This window comes from Rhinoderma darwinii, chromosome 3 (assembly GCF_050947455.1).
Source record: "Rhinoderma darwinii isolate aRhiDar2 chromosome 3, aRhiDar2.hap1, whole genome shotgun sequence".
Lineage (NCBI taxonomy): Eukaryota > Metazoa > Chordata > Amphibia > Anura > Rhinodermatidae > Rhinoderma > Rhinoderma darwinii.
The window spans coordinates 188,176,350-188,197,277 of NC_134689.1; the positions used below are offsets into that span (position 1 = coordinate 188,176,350).

The 20,928-nt window shown below is 42.9% G+C and overlaps 1 protein-coding gene across 11 annotated transcripts in view; it reads right to left on the minus strand.

Annotated features, from left to right (window-relative positions):
• CADPS2 (calcium dependent secretion activator 2) overlaps positions 1-20,928 on the minus strand; it is a 616,089-nt gene that overhangs the window by 498,794 nt on the left and 96,367 nt on the right. For all 11 annotated transcript variants that reach the window (XM_075857164.1, XM_075857163.1, XM_075857166.1 and 8 more), the window contains exon 7: positions 6,546-6,657. In XM_075857164.1, the coding sequence (XP_075713279.1) occupies positions 6,546-6,657 (112 nt within the window). The remainder of the gene's footprint in view (positions 1-6,545; positions 6,658-20,928) is intronic.

The following is a 20,928-nucleotide window of genomic DNA, read 5'->3' on the forward strand; positions in this document are numbered from 1 at the left end:
CTGGAGCGGAATCCCCGGCCACATCGGCAGGGATTCCGCTTCATTAGTCCCTGACGTCACTGTCCATATATGGACACAGTGAAGTCTGTGACTTCTCTTGGAGCGGAATCCCCGGCCACATCGGCGGGGATTCCGCTTCATTAGTCCCTGACGTCACTGTCCATATATGGACACAGTGAAGTCTGTGACTTCTCTTGGAGCGGAATCCCCGGCCAATTCGCCGGTGATTCCGCTTCAGAAGTCACCGTGTCCATATATGGACACAGTGAAGTCTGTGACTTCTCCTGGAGCGGAAACCCCAATCCCAGGCTTGGGGATTCCGCTCCTACAGTGAGCAAATAAACACCCTCCTCCTCCTCCTCCTCCTCACATGCGCTTCGGTCTGTGAGGAGGAGAAGGAGTGTGTGAGCTACGGCAGACACGGCCGTCACAGTGCACATCGACACCACATATTAAAACTTGCGCATGCGCAATGACATGGCTGCTGAAGACGCAGCCATATCATTTAACAGAGCCTGCGTGGTAGTGTCAACCACACATGCTCTAAGCAGATGGGGAAAACACGTGGTACAGTTACGTCATTTATGACGTAACCGTACAATGTGAAAACCGGAAACCGCAAACCGGAAGTTAGGCGCAAATGGACGGGTATGCACAGGAAGTGCAAATTTTACATGGACAAGCGGTCACGTGACGGAAGAGGGGATACGACGAATCATCCAGCAAATCAAATGTAAGTACATTACAAAGTTAAATGTTTTTTATTGTTTAGTTTAATTAAAAGTAATTTTTTACTTCCGGAAAACCCCTTTAATACCTGCGCCACCATTACTACAGCCAGGTAGCTCTCTCCTCTGAGCATAGCCCGGCCTCCTGGGATGAGACTGTAGTCCATATGACCGCTGCAGCCTTTGTTTGGTTTTTGTGTGGATGTTAATACCAGAGGAGGTTTGGAATGCTGCAAGTCAGTCAGCAGAGCCTTAACAACTTTAATGAACTATGCACATCAAGACTTGGCGACTCCGCTCTGTAGCTTTACGTGGTCTGCCACTTGGCAGAGTTGTGGTGATTCCTAAACGCTTACACTTTGCAATAATATTACTTACAGTTACATAGTTAGTACGGTTGAAAAAAGACACATGTCCAAGTTCAACAAAGGGTTGGGAAAAGGGAAGGGAAAAATTACTACATTTCCACTACCCAGAATCTAAAGGGCCCTACTATCATCATCATCATCATCATCATCATAGCTAGCTCTCCCTAAATGGGGTTGAACCAGAATCGAAAAATCTCACCTATCCACAGGATAGGGGATAATTGTCTGATCCCTGCGACCACAACCAATCGAGAGAACGGTGGTTCCGATCCCCTCATTCCTGCTCAACCACAATAAAGACAATTTTGAATGAAGCTGCAGTCGAGCACGCGCAACGCCGCTCCATTCAATGTCCAAGGTAATGATGAAAGCAGTCGAGTAGAGCGAAAAAAATAGAGTGCCGGACGCATGCTTGACCGACGCTCTATTCAAACTCCTCCTCACTGCAGGATGCACAACGGGGAGGGGAGGTTTGATGGGGGTCCCAGCTATCACAAAAATAATCACATATCCTGTGGATAGATGATAATTCTCGAATCTGGTACAACTCTTTCAAAGCAATCAGCAAAGAATTACTGAGAATTGGTCATTTAATTATGTGACTAATATAAAAGCAGCCAAGTGGCTCACGTCTGCAGGAATGGCTGACCTGGCCCCTAAGTATCACGTGTTCCTGGATTAACCTATAGACTTGTAATTTATTTGACACTGACTCTATACAAGAGGTTAAAAAGATTGCTATATGGCAAGCAAGTCCTTTGCAGAGCTCAAGAAGCTATCACGTAAGAAGCCCTTTCACCTGGAGGGTCGCTAACACAGGTCCCAGGGGCAAGCCAGTGAGGTTCAGGGACAAGTCAGAAGAGGTTTCTCTGGCACCTCCAACCCGGCCAGCGGGTTGTCTTCCAAGAATGGTTCCTCCAGGGGACGAAGTTCAAATGAAATCAGAGTTACCAATTCCTTTAAAATTCTTCTTAAAAACATGGGAAGGTCTTTCTTCGGACCCTTTGGTCTGAAGCATTACAAGGAATGGTTTGTCTCTTCCTTTAAGAGAGTTCCCTTTCCAAAAGAGACCATCTTGCTTCCATACAAAGGTGATGCTCAACTCTGTACTAGAGACCACTCTTGTCCAAAACAAGATTTCTCTGGCAACGGAAGGAGAAAGTGGTTAGATAAGCAACATCTTCCCTGTTCTAGTCAGATGGGCCCTTAAGTTCTTTTATTTTTTTTGCAAATCTCTTTTTATTGAGAGGAAATAAATGTATAACAAAGAATGTCAATGCAGAAGACATAAGCTGGTTGGGCAACAAATAGGGCACGCAGGCCTCTGACAGGCTTTCAATTATACATAAATGGCAATATGAAGTGTTAAATGGGTCCTTAGGTCCTGAACAAAAGATCCTTGAATGCCTTTCTAAAAATCCAAGTGATTCCTCATGGAGAGTATTGCAGACTTATGATTCCTATTGGGAAGGGACATGTTCTTAATAAAGGTAAATCTAAAAAGATGCATTTCATTCACGCTCTATCACTTCCAAACATCGTCAGCTACTGAAGTTATGATGAAAAGGGAAAATATTTTATTTGAATGTAATGGTGTTTGGCCTCTCTAATGAACCATAAACCTTTTTGCCGGTAATGAAGGGAGTAGTATCTCATATATGTCTATTTAGACGTCCTGCTAAGGTTTCACGTAGATGCAGAGAGACTCAAAGCTCAGAGACGAGCCCTACATACAGAAACCGGTTTCTCCGTGAACATAAGAAAATCGTTTCTCACTCCTACGAGGTCCTTAACTTTCCTGGGATTTGTGGGGATGTGGGGCTGACGCTAGAGGTCCGAAAGGAAAAAGGGTTCAAGCTAATGAACCATCTTTCAGGGGTTCTGAAAAAAAAAAACAGATGGTCTCCCTGAGGGAGCTGACCAGCCTGATTGGGAAACTAATTGCTATGCACCTAGGCTTCCAGACAGCCCCTACAAAATGTTGTCCATTGCAAATCTGGCAAAGCACTCTTCTGAGACAAAAGGGTTTCTTGTAACTCTTTTCTGGCTATCCCCATTAGTAAGGGAGGAGATCGAGCACATTCTAGTCCTCAGTCTTACACAACCATGCCCAATGCGTCAGAGGCCCCCAGTGATAACAATCACGTCAGATACAACTCTAACTGAATGGAGAGCTTCTCTTAAAAAGGCAGCAGTAAGTGGGAGATCAAAGGGCTCAGATTTGTTTGCATATAAAATGTTCTGGGACTCAGATCGGTCAAACTAGGTTTCCAGACCTTGATCTATCCACCCTTCCACCACCAAACCGTCTTTCACCAGATGAGCGTCAGGACAGCGGTGGCTAATGTCAACATAACGGAAGTCCATGAAGCTTTGCATGTAGGTGTTAGAGCTGTAGAACTGGCCTTTAGAACACAATCTGAACTTGAGTGCTCAATATATTCCTGGCCACTCCAACTAAATAGCTGATGCTCTGTCTCAGGACAAGATGTCATTATTGATTGTGGCTCCCAAATGCCATTTGTTTGCAAAATAGATCAAGTCCTCAGGAGAAGGGAGAGTTATCTGTTGCATCGGCAATGACAGCCCAAACGTCTAGGTTTGTGGCAAAAACATGGTCGCATGGTAATGTACATGGAAGGTGAATGCTCAATCCTTTACATGGAACCAGCTGGAGAACCTACAGTGCTGTAAAAAATTATTTGCCAGATTTCTTCTATTTTTGCTAATTTATCAATTTTTAAATGTTTCAGATCATCCAACTAGTTTTAATATAAGTTAAAGAAATTAGTAAACACAAAATGCAGCTTTCAAATGATCATCCCTTTTATTGAGGACAAAGATGGATTCAAAACCTATATTACTTATGTGAGAAATGATGGGAGCAGCCTAAGCCAGGTCTGCAGCAAATAGTATTTTTGCAAGGCAAACCCTAAAAGAAGCTTGGTGATCCTCTGACGGAACATTGGTTAGACATTATTAGCTTCCTTCTGAACTTGAATGTTAGCGAGTCTTAGGGAGCCTAGCCTAAGAAAAACTGGTAAGAGTGATTGTGGGGGGAGTGTTTTGATGCTTTTGATACTTGTTAGCTCTGTTTCCGTTAGTAATATTAATGACTAACTTTTATGGAAATGGCAACAGTAAAACAATAATCTCATAAGGGACATGCTTAGTATTTCTTGACATTGGGATCCTGGGACCTCGCAGCCATGATGTTAATTTTAACCACTTGTACTTTATATAACGAGCTAGAATAACCATAAAATATATATAGATTTTTTTTAAATGACACTAAAAGAACATTACAAGGTTTTTATTTATTCAGTTACATAATAAAAATATTATCCAAAATCTTATCTTTCATTGGCTGCAAGTTTTGTTTTTTTTTTGCAAACATAACTAGTCAAGAAAGAGACTTGGGGACCTTGATTCTCGGTAACAATGGGGGTTGACAGGGGTTGAAGAGTGTGCTTGTAGCCCCAGCCTTACGATTTTAAATGAATACATTTTTACATTATTTACAGCAGAGGACCCTAACCTTTGATACCTTGTTAGCCACATTTAACTTTAAGTGATGGTCAGGAGCCACATTCAGCCACATTTCCAAGACCGAAATGGAGGAGAGACATATTTGTCGTGGAGAATCAAGTAAACATGAAATTGCAAAGCCATGCAGATAAATAATTAGAGCTCAGATTGTAGCAAAGCCAGGGAGCTTCAGATATTCAGTAGTTATCTCCTTAGCAAAGTTGGTTTAGTTAGATTGACTGCAGTGAAAAACATCCGAAGAAAAGAGGTATCCAAATTGGCACTGTTCATGTTTTAAGACAAATTGGAATATTGTCAATGTTGATAAGCCATAACGTAGGGCTCCTATCTCATGCCAAATAGCTGGAGGCTGTAAGCTACATGTAAATCCTGAGCCATTTATTGGGGAACACGGTGTGTAGAAAGTTGTTCTGTTGTAATCAAAAGCAATTGCCCCATTGCTGCAATAAAGCTTTGCTATTTACACACAGCTGGTCTCAGGGGTAACCCACAGACACAGACTTTGATAAATGTTTGTTAGGTGGATAGCTGAACTTCTTGGGCTTCGTTCACATCTGCGTCAGGGGTCCGTTCTGACATTCCGCCGGAGCTTACCGTCAGAACGGAGCCCTAACTGAAACAAACGGAAACCAGAGGTTTCCGTTTGAATCACCATTGATTTCAATGGTAATGGATCCGGTGCAAATGGTTTCTGTTAGTCTCCGTTGTGCAAGGGTTCTGTCGTTTCGACTACGCTATTGATTCCCTCAAAACGACGGAACCCTTGCACAACGGAGACAAACGGAAACCTTTTGGACCAGATCAGTCACCATTGAAATCAATGGTGATGCAAATGGAAACCTATGTTTTACGTTTGTTTTAGTCAGGGCTCCGTTGTGACCGTAAGCTCTGACGGAAAGTCAGAACGGAGCCCTGACGCAGATGTGAACGAAGCCTTAACTTCTTAGTCATTGTTTGAAATTACAGTCTTCCAATGATTCTGATTGAAGGAGTTTTTTTTGTTGTTTTCGTTACCTTTTTTTCATTTAAGAAGGTAAACTAAATCAAGCAAACAATTACCAAGTATAAAGGAGAAATTATCAAGAACTAAAAGTAACGACTTTTAAATTTACACAGTGGCGCAAAACAGTTACGCAGGGAACAGCTTTGAAACGCTTTCAATACAATTGAGGTAGAAAGTATGCAGGCGTTTGTTTTTGTTTTCTTTGTTGGACGTATATTTTGAAATGTTTTGACTAAAAAGCTTATGGAGATTTTTCTGTTGTACTAAATAAAATCACTGACAGAAAGTCCTGGATTGCGAATATTGCAAATATGTGGATCCAATCTAGTATCCTTACCAAAGGCATTGCTATAGGTATGCTAAACAGAAAGTTATCTCTAGACAACAAAAGTTCTGCCCTCATATGCTCCCAGCCAGGTGACAAATACAAAGTAAACATACTTACAGTAATATTTTCAAGCAATATAAAAGAAATACTTCAAAGATTTTCTAAATTCATACAAAATAACGGAAACCACCAAAAATGTGTGTTTGTAATCACCTAGCTTTGTGATTTGTATTCACCCAGCCAGAAAACATCAGCCATCAAGAGAAAAAAAATATATAATTCTAATTAAATAAAACTTATAAATACTCCAACGCAAAATCGGACGTGCTGCAAACTAATAAAGCCTGCCTCACATGTAAACGATGGAAACCTGCAGTCTCTGTGTAACATAATGGCATCATAAGCTACTGCATATGTGAATGTCAGACAAGATGAATAATTCAGCACCTGTGCAGATGTTAACATGACCATAGGCCCTTGAAGAAGCGGTCATTAATGTATATCATGTGACCACAGCCCTATTATATCACATGGAAATTATATTCGTATTACTAGAGAGGGAAACCTACTTTGCCAAGTTCTTTATCTTCCAGAGCCAAAACACCCGTACTTTCTGTAAAGAGCTTAACTTTAACAATTGGACGAGGGTGCGTCGTTGTAAAATCCCCTTGCGTTCCCCATCTATAAAATAAAGAAAACATTTGTTAAGGTCAGTAACTTTTTAACCATATATATTTGTTTAATTAAAAAGCTGTATATCCCAAATTTATTGTTCATTTTCTTCCCTATTTACTCATATTGTAAAAATCACTTTTATGATGCGATATCAATAATTTAGACACTATTAAAGAGACCAAAACTGTTCTTTATTTTGTTTCCGCTACCACTGGACCACAACTTTCATGGTCACTGCAGTGTTGCCCTTACAAAGCCTCTTCTGTCCACTCCATTAGAAAAGATTAAGCAATAGGATAAATATTTGATTAGGCCATCATTTCCCTGATAAAGATCAGTCTATTTTGGCAGTTGAAAGGAACTGACAGTTCTAATATTACTGCATTTTCCAATATGTCAGATATTGATCATTTATGTTTTCAGAGAACAGAGTGTGAGTTCCATTTAAAGTGAATGCCCACCCTTGAACACTGCTTTTATTTTATTTTTTTATTTAGTCCAAAACTCTGTGGCAATAAATTTCTCATACCTTGCATAGGCAATGAAACGTGCCATCAGAAATTACATATTTAAATAAGGCTTTTATTATGAATATATTATTTTTGGTGCAGTAAATATTACAGTTTTCTCACTAGCCAATAAAGAAGTCACAATAAGTTGATATTTCCTGCAACATGTAGCTCACTGGTTAGCTTTACTTTGTACACAGGCACAGGATGAGGAGAATCATATCATTAGAGCATGGGTCTCAAACACACCGCCCGCATGAGACCCCTGACGCTGTGATCTGCGGCCCGCGGGGCACCGTAGCTCCCTCGGGAGAGGAGAGAGCAAGCCGAGAGAGGAGTGCGCCAGCGAATGACTAAGCCCGTGACGTCACTGTGCATATATGGACAGTGATGAGTCCCTGCTCAGAGCAGGAGTCACGTAGCAGAGTGCTTGTATATGCTCTGCTCTGGGACACTGGCTCTGGGGAAGACCCTTACAGCACTGTCCATATATGCACAGTGACGTCATATATGGGCAGCGATGCCAGGAGCAGAGCTGAAGTCCCAGTCAGACTGCTAGAAGCGGCTCTGCTCCTGGACCCCGGCTGGGGAAGCCCCTGACATCACTATCCATATATGGACGGTGATGTCAGGGGCTTCCCCAGAGTTCCGGAGCAGAGTCTATACTAGTGCTCTGCTCTGGGATTCCGACAGGGATGTCAGGTGCTCCTCTAGCAGAAGAATCCCCGGCCTAAGTGTCGGCAACACTCTGGCTGGGGATTGCACTCCTATAGGGACCCCCATTGTAGCTATCTACAGGGGTGTGTGTCACTATCTACAGGGGTGTGTGTCACTATCTATAGGGTGTGTGTGTCACTATCTATAGGGTGTGTGTGTGTGTGTGTCACTATCTATAGGGGGTGTGTGTGTGTGTGTGTGTGTGTGTGTGTGTGTCTGTGTCACTATCTATAGGGTGTGTGTGTGTCACTATCCATAGTGTGTGTGTGTGTGTGTGTGTGTGTGTGTGTGTCTCACAATCCATAGGGTGTGTGTGTGTGTCATTTTCCATAGGGTGTGTGTGTGTCACTTTCCATAGGGTGTGTGTGTGTGTGTGTGTGTGTGTGTGTGTGTGTGTGTGTGTGTGTGTGTGTGTGCGTGTGTGTGTCTTTGCGTGTGTGTGTGTGTGTGTATGCCACTATCCAGTGTGTGTCACTATCTATAGGATGTGTGGGTGGGTGTGTACTATCTACAGAGGGCACTGTGGCAGTATCTACAGAGGGCACTGTGGCAGTATCTACAGAGGGCACTGTGGCAGTATCTACAGAGGGCACTGTGGCAGTATCTACAGAGGGCACTGTGGCAGTATCTACAGAGGGCACTGTGGCAGTATCTACAGAGGGCACTGTGGCAGTATCTACAGAGGGCACTGTGGCAGTATCTACAGAGGGCACTGTGGCAGTATCTACAGAGGGCACTGTGGCACTATCTACAGAGGGCACTGTGGCACTATCTACAGAGGGCACTGTGGCACTATCTACAGAGGGCACTGTGGCACTATCTACAGAGGGCACTGTGGCACTATCTACAGAGGGCACTGTGGCACTATCTACAGAGGGCACTGTGGCACTATCTACAGAGGGCACTGTGGCACTATCTAAAAAGCGGCTGCCCAATCTTCATATTCTTTTGTCTGTCAAACACTGCCAACTGAGCCGCCAGACTGTATTTAAGCGACACTTAAACAGGAAAACTGGATTATTAAAATAAGCACGTGGAGTAAACTCAAAAATTTTCGTTAAGTTTAAACTTAGCGCTATTATTATAGTAATGTAGTATTGCTATAGTAATGTAGTATTATAGTAATGTAGTATTTTTATTATAGTTATGTAGCATTGTTATAGTAATGTAGTATTACTATAGTAATGTAGTATTGTTATAGTAATGTAGTATTATAGTAATGTAGTATTTTTATAGTAATGTAGTATTATAGCAATGTAGTATAATAGTAATTTAGTATTGTTATAGTAATGTAGTATTGTTATAGTAGTTCAAATAACTAATTGATTAACAATAATTTTGTATTGTATCAAATTTGAAAGTAATGCGACCCGTTAACTTCACATTTTTTCTATGTGCGGCCCAATTATCCGGCGTTTGAGACCCCTGCATTAAAGGGTTAGTGAGTTATTGACAGCTCTATTGTATTGCTGGAGGCCTCAATAAGGCAGGATAGCAGCACTATACACAGAGAAGACTCGGTAGGCATCTTACCGGTCACTCCTTGGTATTTGGGGAGAGGGTTGTACTCCATCACTTCTTGGAGACTGTCATCTATGACATTTCCCATTTATTCAGCTTCCATAAAGCATGCACACCCTGCTGTACTGTCTATACAGAAAATACAGATAGGAAGTTTGTCTCTCCAATATGGCCGCCACCAGAGAAGGATTTATAAATAAACAATAAAAAATAATTTTCTGAAACATTTTAAAAAACAAACAAGGTGGCGTGGTAGCTTCCACATCTAATTGTGATACAACAAGCTTTCCATTACTCCTCTGAGCTCCAGAAGGAAGAGACTCAACACCGGATCCTCTAGAATGGTTGATGAACCTAATAGCAACTAGAGATTTCTGTCCACGACCTCCCAAGCCTCCAAAGCGGGCGCCAGTTCCAAAATTGCACCGCACCCTGACTCTCCCACTGCTAGCCCTGCTTTCCATCCTTCGTCCGCAACCAGCGGAAAACAAAAACAACAATCTCTCGGTCAGGGTGGGATGAGGAATCGGAGAATGAACCTGATAATTGGGATTGCAAAAAACATCTTAGGGCAATCCCTACCAAGAAAGATTTGTAAATAACAGCATTGAAAAAACTAACAGGCAGGATTTAGAGGGCCAGAAACAGGTCTGGGAAACAGAATGGAGAACATGGACAAAGCTCAAGACACTTGTTAATCATATAGTCAACATTGAAAACTGCAATTAAATAAATAAACTTATGCTTTGATACCTCCCTAAGGATATTGCGGTGTCAGAGCCGGAGAAAACTCCCCAATCAATGTTTGCCAAACAAACTGTCGTCCTGACACACCTATAGAACAAGACCGCAATATTTGAGCTCTAGGCACCAAGCCCCCTGACCCAACCCGACCACGGAATGTCATATGCCGGGTCCAACATTTTAAGCAATAAGGGGACGTTCTAAGGGTCACAACTGATAAAGGGTACCTTAAACTTAATGGCAAAGATGTAACGTCTATGGCTGCGGCCCGTCGTTCCGACTTACCCTCCGACGGCCGCGGCCATGGACACATGAGTTTTCTGCGGCGTCTCCCTCCTGTGAGATGCCAGCACTTACTTCCTGGATCTGAGACGGTCTCCCACAGGGTGCACGCGCCCGCACGTGCACGGCCTTAAAGTGCCAGTGCACGCACAATTGCAGGAAGTCTGAAATCAATCCAGAATTCAAGTTCTTCATTCTGAGCTCATCTCCCTGTTTGTCCTGCGCAAGGCCGTTAACCCTGTGATGCTGGGTTTGCCTTGGCTCCGTCTACACGCCCCAGTCCTGGATTGGAACTCCGGAGAAGTTCTCCAGTAAGGTCCCAAGTGTCTCGACCGCTGTCTGGGGCATATCCATCCGCCTCAGTCTCCTCCGCATTAGTCATTGGCAGGGTTGCCTCCTTGTTAATCTCTGTTCTCAGATGTCTTCAACAAGAAGGAAGCAGAGACGTTGCCACCACATCGATCATATGATTGTCCTATTGACTTGGTCCCTAATTAGTCTCCTCCTCGCAGTAGAGTATACCCTCTCTCCTTGCCTGACACGCGATCTATGTCAGCCTACATTAAGTAGAATCTGGGGGCTTCATACGTAAATCCTCATCCTCGGCCGGAGCCGGGTTTTTCTTTGTCAAGAAGATAGATCCCTCCTACCCAGCATTTACTACCAGGGCCTCAACCAGATCACGGTGAAGAACAGGTACTCATTGCCTTTGATTTCGGAACAGGATCGCATACAGGGTGCACATTTTTTTTCTAACCTAGACCTGCGGGGGGCCTACAATCTAATCCGGATTCGTCAGGGTGACGAGTGGAAGACTGCATTTAATGCACGTGATGGGCACTACGAATACCTGGTCATGCCTTTCGGCCTGGGTAATGCCCCCGCGGGGTTTCAAGAATTTGTCAATGACATTTTTCGTGATCTCCTCTATGTCTGTGTTGTATCTTGATGACCTTTTGATTTTTTCCCCAGATCTTGTAACTCATCAGAGTCATGTCCGCCAGGTGTTGCTTCGATTAAGGGAGAATCATCTTTATGCCAAGCTGGAGAAGAAAAAAAGTCTCTATCCTTCCTGGGCTATATAATCTCCGATCAGGGTCTCAAAATGGGCCCGGAGAAGGTAAAGGCTGTCCTGAAATGGCCATGCCCCCCCAGGCTTAAGGGCTATGCAACGCTTCCTGAGATTCGCCAACTTCTACCTGCTGGTCATCCCCATTTTCTCCTCATTGACTGCTCCCACCTCTACCCTCACTAAAAAGGGCATGAATGCCAAGGTGTGGACTCCGGAAGCAGAAGCCGCATTTAAAACCTTAAAAGAGGCCTTCACGTCAGCTTCTATTCTTCATCACCCTGATGTATCCCTACAGTATTCGTTAGAGGTGGACGCTTCCTCTGTTGGTGCACTTTTGTTCCAGAGAGGTTCGAAAGGCAAGACTGTGGTATGTGGCTACTATTCTAAGCGGTTTTCTCCCACAGAGCGCAACCACTCGATTGGGGATCAGGAGTTACTGGCCATCAGGCTGGCCCTGTAGGAGAGGAGACACCTACTGGAAGGCACAGCTCATCCTATCCTGGTCTTCACGGACCACAAGAACCTGACCTATCTACAGACGGTTCAACGGCTGAATGCTCGTCAAGCCAGGTGGTCGCTGTTCTTTGCTCGGTTCCGGTTGGAACTCCACTACCAACAAGAATGTGAGGGCCGATACCTGTAGGTCGTTTGAGACAGAGGACACTGTGGAATCCCCACAGAATATTATTGATCATTCCTGCATCTTCTCTGTTAACCCTCTACAAGTTAGGGACATTCCTCCGGGAAGGACTTTTGTACGTCTGGCAGACAGAGGAAGAATCCTTTGCTGGGGTCACAGTTCTAAGCTGGCAGGTCACGCGGGTGCCCGTAAGAACCTAGACCTAATTGCCCATCAGTTCTGGTGGCCCACGCTGCCCAAGCAGCATGTTGCAATGGACTTTGTCACTGATCTGCCTCTCTCTGCTGGATGCAGTCTGATCTGGGTGGTGGTGGATCGATTTTCCAAAATGGCTCATTTTGTTCCCCTGACTGGTCTGCCTTCTGCTGCTCGACTGGCCGACCTCTTCGTTCAACACATCTTCCGTCTGCACGGCTTGCCTCTGCATATTGTCTCGGATCGATGGGTCCAGTTCACCTCAAAATTCTGGAGAGCACTCTGCGGTCTCCACAATGTAAAGTTGGACTTCTCCTCGGCCTAAAATCCCCAGTCCAATGGTCAAGTCGAGATGACTGGGTGCAGCTGCTCTCGTGGGCTGAGTTCTCCTATAATAACCATACTAGTGAGTCCACCACCTCCAGTCCGTTCTCCATCGTCTACGGCCAACATCTTCGAAAACCTCTTCCTGTCTCTACTATGTCCCAGGTGCCTGCAGCTAACTCTACCTTCAGGGACTTTCTGCAGATATGGCAACAGACCCGATCTTTTATTCTGATGCCGCTGGACCGCATGGAGAGAAAGGCAGACACTAGGAGACGAGAGCCTCGTCAGTTTCTTCCAGGTACGCAGGTCTGGCTGTCTTCCAGGAATATCCCGCTGAGTGTGCCGTCTTGCAAATTTGCTCCCAGGTTCCTCGGATCCTTCGAGATTCTGCTACAAATGAACCCTGTGTCTTACAAGCTTTGGCTGCCTCCTACCCTCAAGATCCATAACTCCTTTCATGTCTCCCTGCTGAAGCCCGTGGTCCTTAACCGCTACTCCAAGACTCCTAGTTCCGCAGTGGCTGCTGGTGGCTCGTCAGGGACTTTCGAAGTAAGGGAGATCCTGGCCACCAAGAAAGTGGGAGGAAGGACGTTTTATTTGGTGGATTGGAGGGGATTCGGTCCAGAAGAGAGGTCTTGGGAGCCAGAGGAGAACATCGATGCTCCTGTCCTCGTGAAGAAGTTTCTCTCCCACTCTGGCCCCAAGAAGAGGGGGAATACTGTAACATCTATGACTGCAACCCGTCGTTCTGACTTACCCTCCGACGGCCGCGGCCACGTGAGTTCTCTGCGGCATCTCCCTCTTGTGAGACGCCAGCACTCAATTCCTGGATCTGAGACGGTCTCCCGCAGGACGCGCACCCCTGCGTGTGCGTGGCCTTAAAGGGCCAGTGCGCGCACAATTGCAGGTAGTCTGCAATCAGTCCAGAAGGCCGCTGGACTATAGAAAGGACTCTGCTCTCTTGATCATTGCCTGAGCGTTGTTGTGTACGTAAAGTCTGCCTTGCAAATGATCTCCTAGTGTTTTCCAGTTCCCAGTGTTACCCGTTCCTGCTGCCTGTACCCTGTATCCCGTGCTACCGTGCCTCTGTGCCGTCAAGAGTTGAAGTCGAGTTGTGTCTTCCACTGCATCTACTGTGGCACACCCCGCCGGGTGTCCGTCTACTGCCGGAGCCTTATCTTCAGCCTGATTCACCGCTACTGTCTACATTGCCTCAGGTACCCTTCCTGGACTATAGACTGTGCTGTACCTGTTTGACCAGCTGCTATCCCTCTACGCGGTACGGCCCAGTGGATCCACACCCCGAGCCGTGACAAAAGATTTGACCATTCCGCCCGACCTTTCTCGTTGCACTCTCTAGTTAAGAAGAGCTATGCGACTGCTGCTGCTCTTCATGAGAGAACGTGACATACCATATTGTTGGGGGCTTCCTTTCCAGTTGTCTACTAGAAAAAAAAAAGGCAAATCTGCAGTATTTCCTCAACTAGGCAATCTTCTTTTATTTCTAAAGAACTCTAGAGTTTCCACAAGTTACCCTTCCAGATTGGCCGGTTCTATGCCAGCTGCTTGACTCCCCAAAGAGAGGCTTGGCAACCGGTTGGTGCCGCATCTTCCGTCAAAACGCCAGTACCCCCATCGCAAGGTTTCACGAGTACGGAATATAAAGGTTAGGTATCTTCCAGTTATTTTTCTCTCTTGAGGCACCTACGGTTCATCTGTTACCTTACCGCTGCTACATGCAATTACAAATTTATTTTTGTGACATACCTGAACATTTGGGGCCTTAGAAAGTTTTTGTTTTTTGGACTGTGAAACAAAGTTTCATATTTGGTGGAACTGTTTTGCATTGCTTGACAAATTGTGTGCTACTACAATATGTAATTGCCTTTGGTGGCCCTGTTATCTATGACTCAAACCTCCATCTCTTCCTTTAACCCCTTCAGGACACAGCCTATTTTGGCCTTAAAGACCAAGCCGATTTTTTCAAATCTGACGTGTTACTTTATGCGGTAATAACTTTGCAATGCTTTTACCTATCCAAGCGATTATGAGATTGTTTTCTCGTGTACATGTTGTACTTTATGTTAGTTATAAAATTTGGTCGATAAATTCAATATTTATTTGTGAAAAACAACAAAATGTAGAAAAAAAAAAAAAAAAAAGCAAAAAATAGCGCTTTTCTAAATTTAAATGTATCTGCTTGTAAAACAGATACTAGTACCACACAAAATAGTTACTATTTCACATATCCCATACGTCTACTTTATGATGGTATCATTTTTTTTAACGTTCTTTTATTTTTCTAGGACGTTACAAGGCTAAGAACTTTAGCAGCAATTTCTCACATATTCAAGAAAATTCAAAAGGCTATTTTTTCAGGGGCCAGTTCAGTTGTGAAGTGGTTTCGAGGGGTCCATACAATACAAACCCCCATAAATCACCCCATTTTAATAACTGCACCCCTCAAAGTATTCAAAACAGCATTAAAGGTTTCTTAACCCTTTAGGTGTTTCACAAGAATTAAAGCAAAGTAGGGGTGAAATGCACAAATGAAACATTTTTTGCAGAAATTCATAATTAAAAAAATAAATAAAATGTAACACAGGGTGTTTTACCAGAGAAACGCAACTCAATATATATTGCCCAGAATATGGAGTTTTTAGAAATATTCCACATGTGGCCCTATGTGTGCTTATGGACTGAAACACAGGCCTCAGAACAAAGGAGCACCTAGAGGATTTTGGGGCCTTCTTTTTATTAGAATATATTTTAGGCACCATGTCAGGTTTGGAGAGGTCTTGTGAGGCCAAAATAGTCCCAAAAAGACACCATTTGGCAAACTACACCCCTCAAGGAATTTATCAATGGGTATAGTGAGCATCTTGACCCCACAGGTTTTTTTGCTGAATCTAGTGGAATGAGGCCATGAAAATGAAAATCTAAATTTTTTCCAATAAAACGTAGAAATTGTAAATTTTCAAACCCCAACATTTAAAAAGGAATTTCTCCCAATTACAGCAATGCTCTATATGTGGTAATAAACTGCTGCTTGGACACACGGCAGAGCTCAGAAGGGGAGGAGTACCATTTGGCTTTTGGAGCTCAGATTTTGCTGGAATGGTTTTCATGTTGCATTTGCAAAGACCCTTTGGGACCAAAACAGTGGAAAACCCCTAAAAGTGACCCCATTTGGCAAACTACACCACTCAAGGAATTTATCGAGGGGTATAGTAAGCATTTTGACCCCAAAGGTTTTTTGCTGACTTCAGTGGAATTAGAAATAGAAATAAAGAAAAAAAGCACGGCGCCACATGGTGTAAGTAAATCCCAGGAGTGGCAGTCAGTAAATACAAGTGAATGCTCAAAGGGCAGACGGATAATCGCGTTGAAATTGCTGTATAGAGTGAGGGCTGCTGTCGAGATCCCAACCGGTGAGGCCAATTGGCCACCGCAATAGAGACAATATGTGTTGAAGGAAAAAGGATCAAAAACAGCGCTGCTACTAAATAATAGTAAATATGGATGATCAATGATAATGATGTTTATTACAATCCAGGCTACGCGTTTCAATGCCGCACCGGCATCTTCATCAGGCCATATAAAATCAAATTATTTATTTTATATTTACTATTATTTTTTACCATTATTAAGTAGCACCGCCGTTTTTGATCCTTTTTCCTTCAACACATATTGTCTTCAGTGGAATTAGGCCGTGAAAATGAAAATCTACGTTTTTTTTCTATTAAAATGTAAATTTAGCTCAGATTTTTCAATTTTCACAATAAAGGAGAAAAAGCACCCCAATATTTGTAAAGCAACCTCTTCTGAGCACAGCAATACCCCATATGTGAAAATAAACTGCTGCTTGGACCCACGGCAGGGCTTAGAAGGGAAGGAAAACCACTTGGATTTTGGAACTTAAAGAGGCTCTGTCACCAGATTTTGCAACCCCTATCTGCTATTGCAGCAGATAGGCGCTGCAATGTAGATTACAGTAACGTTTTTATTTTGAAAAAACGAGCATTTTTGGCCAAGTTATGACCATTTTTGTAGTTATGCAAATGAGGCTTGCAAAAGTCCAAGTGGGTGTGTTTAAAAGTAAAAGTCCAAGTGGGCGTGTATTATGTGCGTACATCGGGGCGTTTTTAATACTTTTACTAGCTGGGCTTTCTGACGAGAAGTATCATCCACTTCTCTTCAGAACGCCCAGCTTCTGGCAGTGCAGACACAGCCGTGTTCTCGAGAGATCACGCTGTGACGTCACTCACAGGTCCTGCATCGTGTCAGACGAGCGAGGACACATCGGCACCAGAGGCTACAGATGATTCTGCAGCAGCATCGGCGTTTGCAGGTAAATCGATGTAGCTACTTACCTGCAAACACTGATGCTGCTGCAGAATCAACTGTAGCCTCTGGTGCCGATGTGGCCGACACGATGCAGGACCTGTGAGTGACGTCACAGCGTGATCTGGCAGAAGCTGGGCGTTCTGAAGAGAAGTGGATGATACTTCTCATCAGAACGCCCAGCTAGTAAAAGTAGTAAAAACGCCCCGATGTACGCACATAATACACGCCCAGTTGTACTTTTACTTTTCAACACGCCCAGTTGTACTTTTGCAAGCCTCATTTGCATAAATACAAAAATGGCCATAACTTGGCCAAAAATGCTCGTTTTTTAAAAATAAAAACGATACTGTAATCTACATTGCAGCGCCGATCTGCTGCAATAGCAGATAGGGGTTGCAAAATCTGGTGACAGAGCCTCTTTAAAAGAAAAAAGTTATGGCTCTTACAAAATGGCAACAGATAAAAATACATTCTTTTTACATAAGTAATTTTATTGTGCAAAAGAGTTGAAAAGCAAAAAATGCTACAAATTTGGAATTGCCAGAATCGTACTAATCCGCAGAATAAAAAGTTAACATGTCATTTAGAACGCATGGTGAACGCCATATAAAAAAAACTATGCCAGAATTGCTTTTTTTGGTCACCTTGCCTCCCCAAAAAGAGGATAAAAGTAGTCAAAAAGGTTGCAAAAAAACAGCCCTCATACCACTACATCTATGAAAAAACAAAAATAAAGTCATGGCTCCCATAACTCAGGAAAAAAAAATATGCAGTAGTGCAGGCCAAAGGGCATAATTTCATTATGTTTCAAGCGGCGATTTATCTAGGCCCTAAAATTAAGGAACCAGGAAGGGAAGGGCCCCAATATATCTGCTGGAAGAGAGGGTGCCCATATTATACCAGGACAACACCTTCCCTGCAAAATTCTCCAAACTGTAAAAAGTGAATAGTGTGTACCAAAAGGGGAATAAGAAAGGACATTTATTAGTGCATCACTGACCTGTGTATAAAGGATTGCTTCACAGCATAACACACACCTATGGATTATTTTATTGTACCCCATTATTATACCCTCTTATTATGATCTGATGTACTCCGCACAGATTACATATGCCCACACATTATAAACTGAAATACCAGTAAAACTCCAAACAGAACTGCTACCAAGCAAAATCTGCACACCGAAAGCCAAATGGCACTCCCTCCCTTCTGAGCCCTACACTGTGCCCAAACAGCAGTTTACTTCCACATGTATGGCATTGCCATACCCGGGAGAATCCTTTTAACATTTTTTGGGGTGTGTGTCTCCAGTGGCACAAGTTGGGCACAACATATTTGCCACTGAAATGGCATATCTGGGGAAAAATTTCAATTTTTACTTTGCACCATCAGCAGTGCAATAATTTACGGAAAATACCTGTGGGGGTAAAAATGCTCACTACACCCCTTAATAAATGCCTTGTGGAGTGTAGTTTCCAAAATGGGGTCACTTCTCTGGGGTTTCTTTTATTATTTCAAATCAGACCCTCTGGAATTGTGAACCAATGCTTTGTAAGTCTCCAAATTAGACCTTAATTTTACATGGTATTCTTTCACTCCTGAGCCCGGTCGAATGTCCAGGCAAAAGATTAGTGCCACATGTAGGGTGTTTCTAAAACTAGGAAACACAGCATAATATTTAGAAAGCTGTCTTTTTATGGTGGCACAAGCTGGGAACCACGTATTGACATATCTATAGGAAAAATTGCCATTTTCACTCTAACAGCGAGTGAACACTAATTTCTGGAAAACACGTGTAGGGTTAACATGCTCACTACACTCCTACGTGAATAGCTTGAGGGGTGTACTTTCCAAAATGTGGTCACTTCTGGGGGGTTTCCACTGTATTGGTACTTTAGGGGACTTGCAGATGCACGTTTCAGGCTATTACGGTCATGTAGATATCGAAAATGTGTAGACTTTTTTTTGTAAAGTATGGAAAATAAAATATTTTATGCAAAATGATTACTCTTTTTGAAGAATTTCCTGCAAAATCTGCACTACAATAGCCAAATGGCGCTTCTTCCCTTCTGAGCCCTGTCGTGTGCCCAAAAAAACAGTTTATGACCACATATGGGGTATTGCCGTAAATGGTTTACAAATGTTGGGGTGCTTTTTCTCCTTTTATTTGTTGAGAAAATGAAAAACTATGAGCTAAAGCTACGTCTTATTGGAAAAAATTTAAAATAAAGTTACATTTTCACTGCCCAATTCTAATAAAATCTATGAAACACCTGTGGGTTAAAATGCTCACTACATCCCTAGATTAATTCCTCAAGTGGTGTAGTTTCCTAATTGGAGTCACTTTTGGAGTGTTTCTACTATACTGGTCCCTCAGGGTCTTTGCAAATGTGACATGGTGCCATGAAACCAATCCAGGAAAATCTGTGCGCTAAAAGCCAAATGGCACTCCTTCCTTTCTGAGCCCTGCCATGTGAACGAGCAGCAGTTTATGACCACATATGGGGGATTTACAAACTCTGGAGAAGTTGCTTTACTAATTTTAGGTGATTTTTCTTCTTTATTCCTTGTGCACATTGTTTTTTTTAGCAAAATTACATATTATTGGGGAAAAAAAATTTCATTTTTCATTTCCACGTCCAAATTCTAATAAAATCTATGAAACACCTGTGAGGTCAAAATGCTCACTACACCCTAGATTAATTCCTTGTGGGGAGTGGTTTCCAAAATGGGGTCTTCTTTGGGCGGTTTCCTTTATTTTAGTACCGCAAGACCTCTTCAAACCGGACGTCTTACCTAAAATATAATCTCTTAAAAAAAGGCCCCAAAATCCTGTAGGTGCTCCATTGCTTCTGAGGTCTGTGTTTCAGTCCATTAGCACACTAGGGCAATGTGTGGGATATTTCTAAAAACTGCAGAATCTGGGCAATAAATATTGAGTTGCCTTTCTCTGGTAAAACCTTCTGTGTTACAGAAGAAAATGAATTGAAAATGAATTTCTGAAGAAAAAATGAAATTTGTAAATTTCACCTCTAATTTGCTTTAATTCTTGTGGAACGCCTAAATGGTTAAGAAACTTTCTAAAGGCTGTTTTTAGTACATTGAAAGGTGCAGTTCTTAAAATGGGTGACTTATGGGGGTTGTATTGCCTCTAAAAAGCCACTTCTCAACTGAACTGGTCCCTGTAGAAATAGACATGAAATTTTCTTGAAAATGTGAGAAATTTCTGCTAAAGTTCTAAGCCTTGTAACATCCTACAAAAATAAAAGGATGTTCAAAAAATGATGGCAATCTAAAGTAGACATATGGGAAATGTTAATTAGCAACTATTTTGGGTGGGGCAACTATCTGTCTTACAAGCAGATACATTTAAATTGAAAAGGACACATTTTGCACATTTTTCGCAAAATTTTGGTGTTTTTTTACAATTAATTACAGAATGTATCAACCAAATTTTACCAGTAACAAAGTCGAATGTGTCACGAAAAAATCAGAATCGCTTGGATAGGTATAAGCATTCCAAAGTTATTACCACATACCGTGACAAGTCAGATTTGAAAAATAAGGCTCTGTCAGGAAGGTCAAAAGTGGCTGCAGCGGGAAGGTGTTAAGTGTTTTAATGGTGTAAAAATAGTAAAACTGTAATGAATCAGGGTAGGGAGACAGACAGGTGAGCCCTAATCTACCCGCAACTCAGTCCCTGCCTACTTGCACGGCCCGTCCTAAGTGACGGCGTACAACTGGGCCATGGTCCCTACGCTCAGTAAGTGCAAGACAGACAACACAAGACAAGGGCACACAGAAGCAAAGGGGGAAGTAGGGGCAGTTGCCCACGGAAACACCGTGAGCAATAGGCAGTGGTGATCGAGCCGAGTCAAACCAGGAGAGTACTTAGTAGCAAAATCAGAGCAGGAAAATAGTCA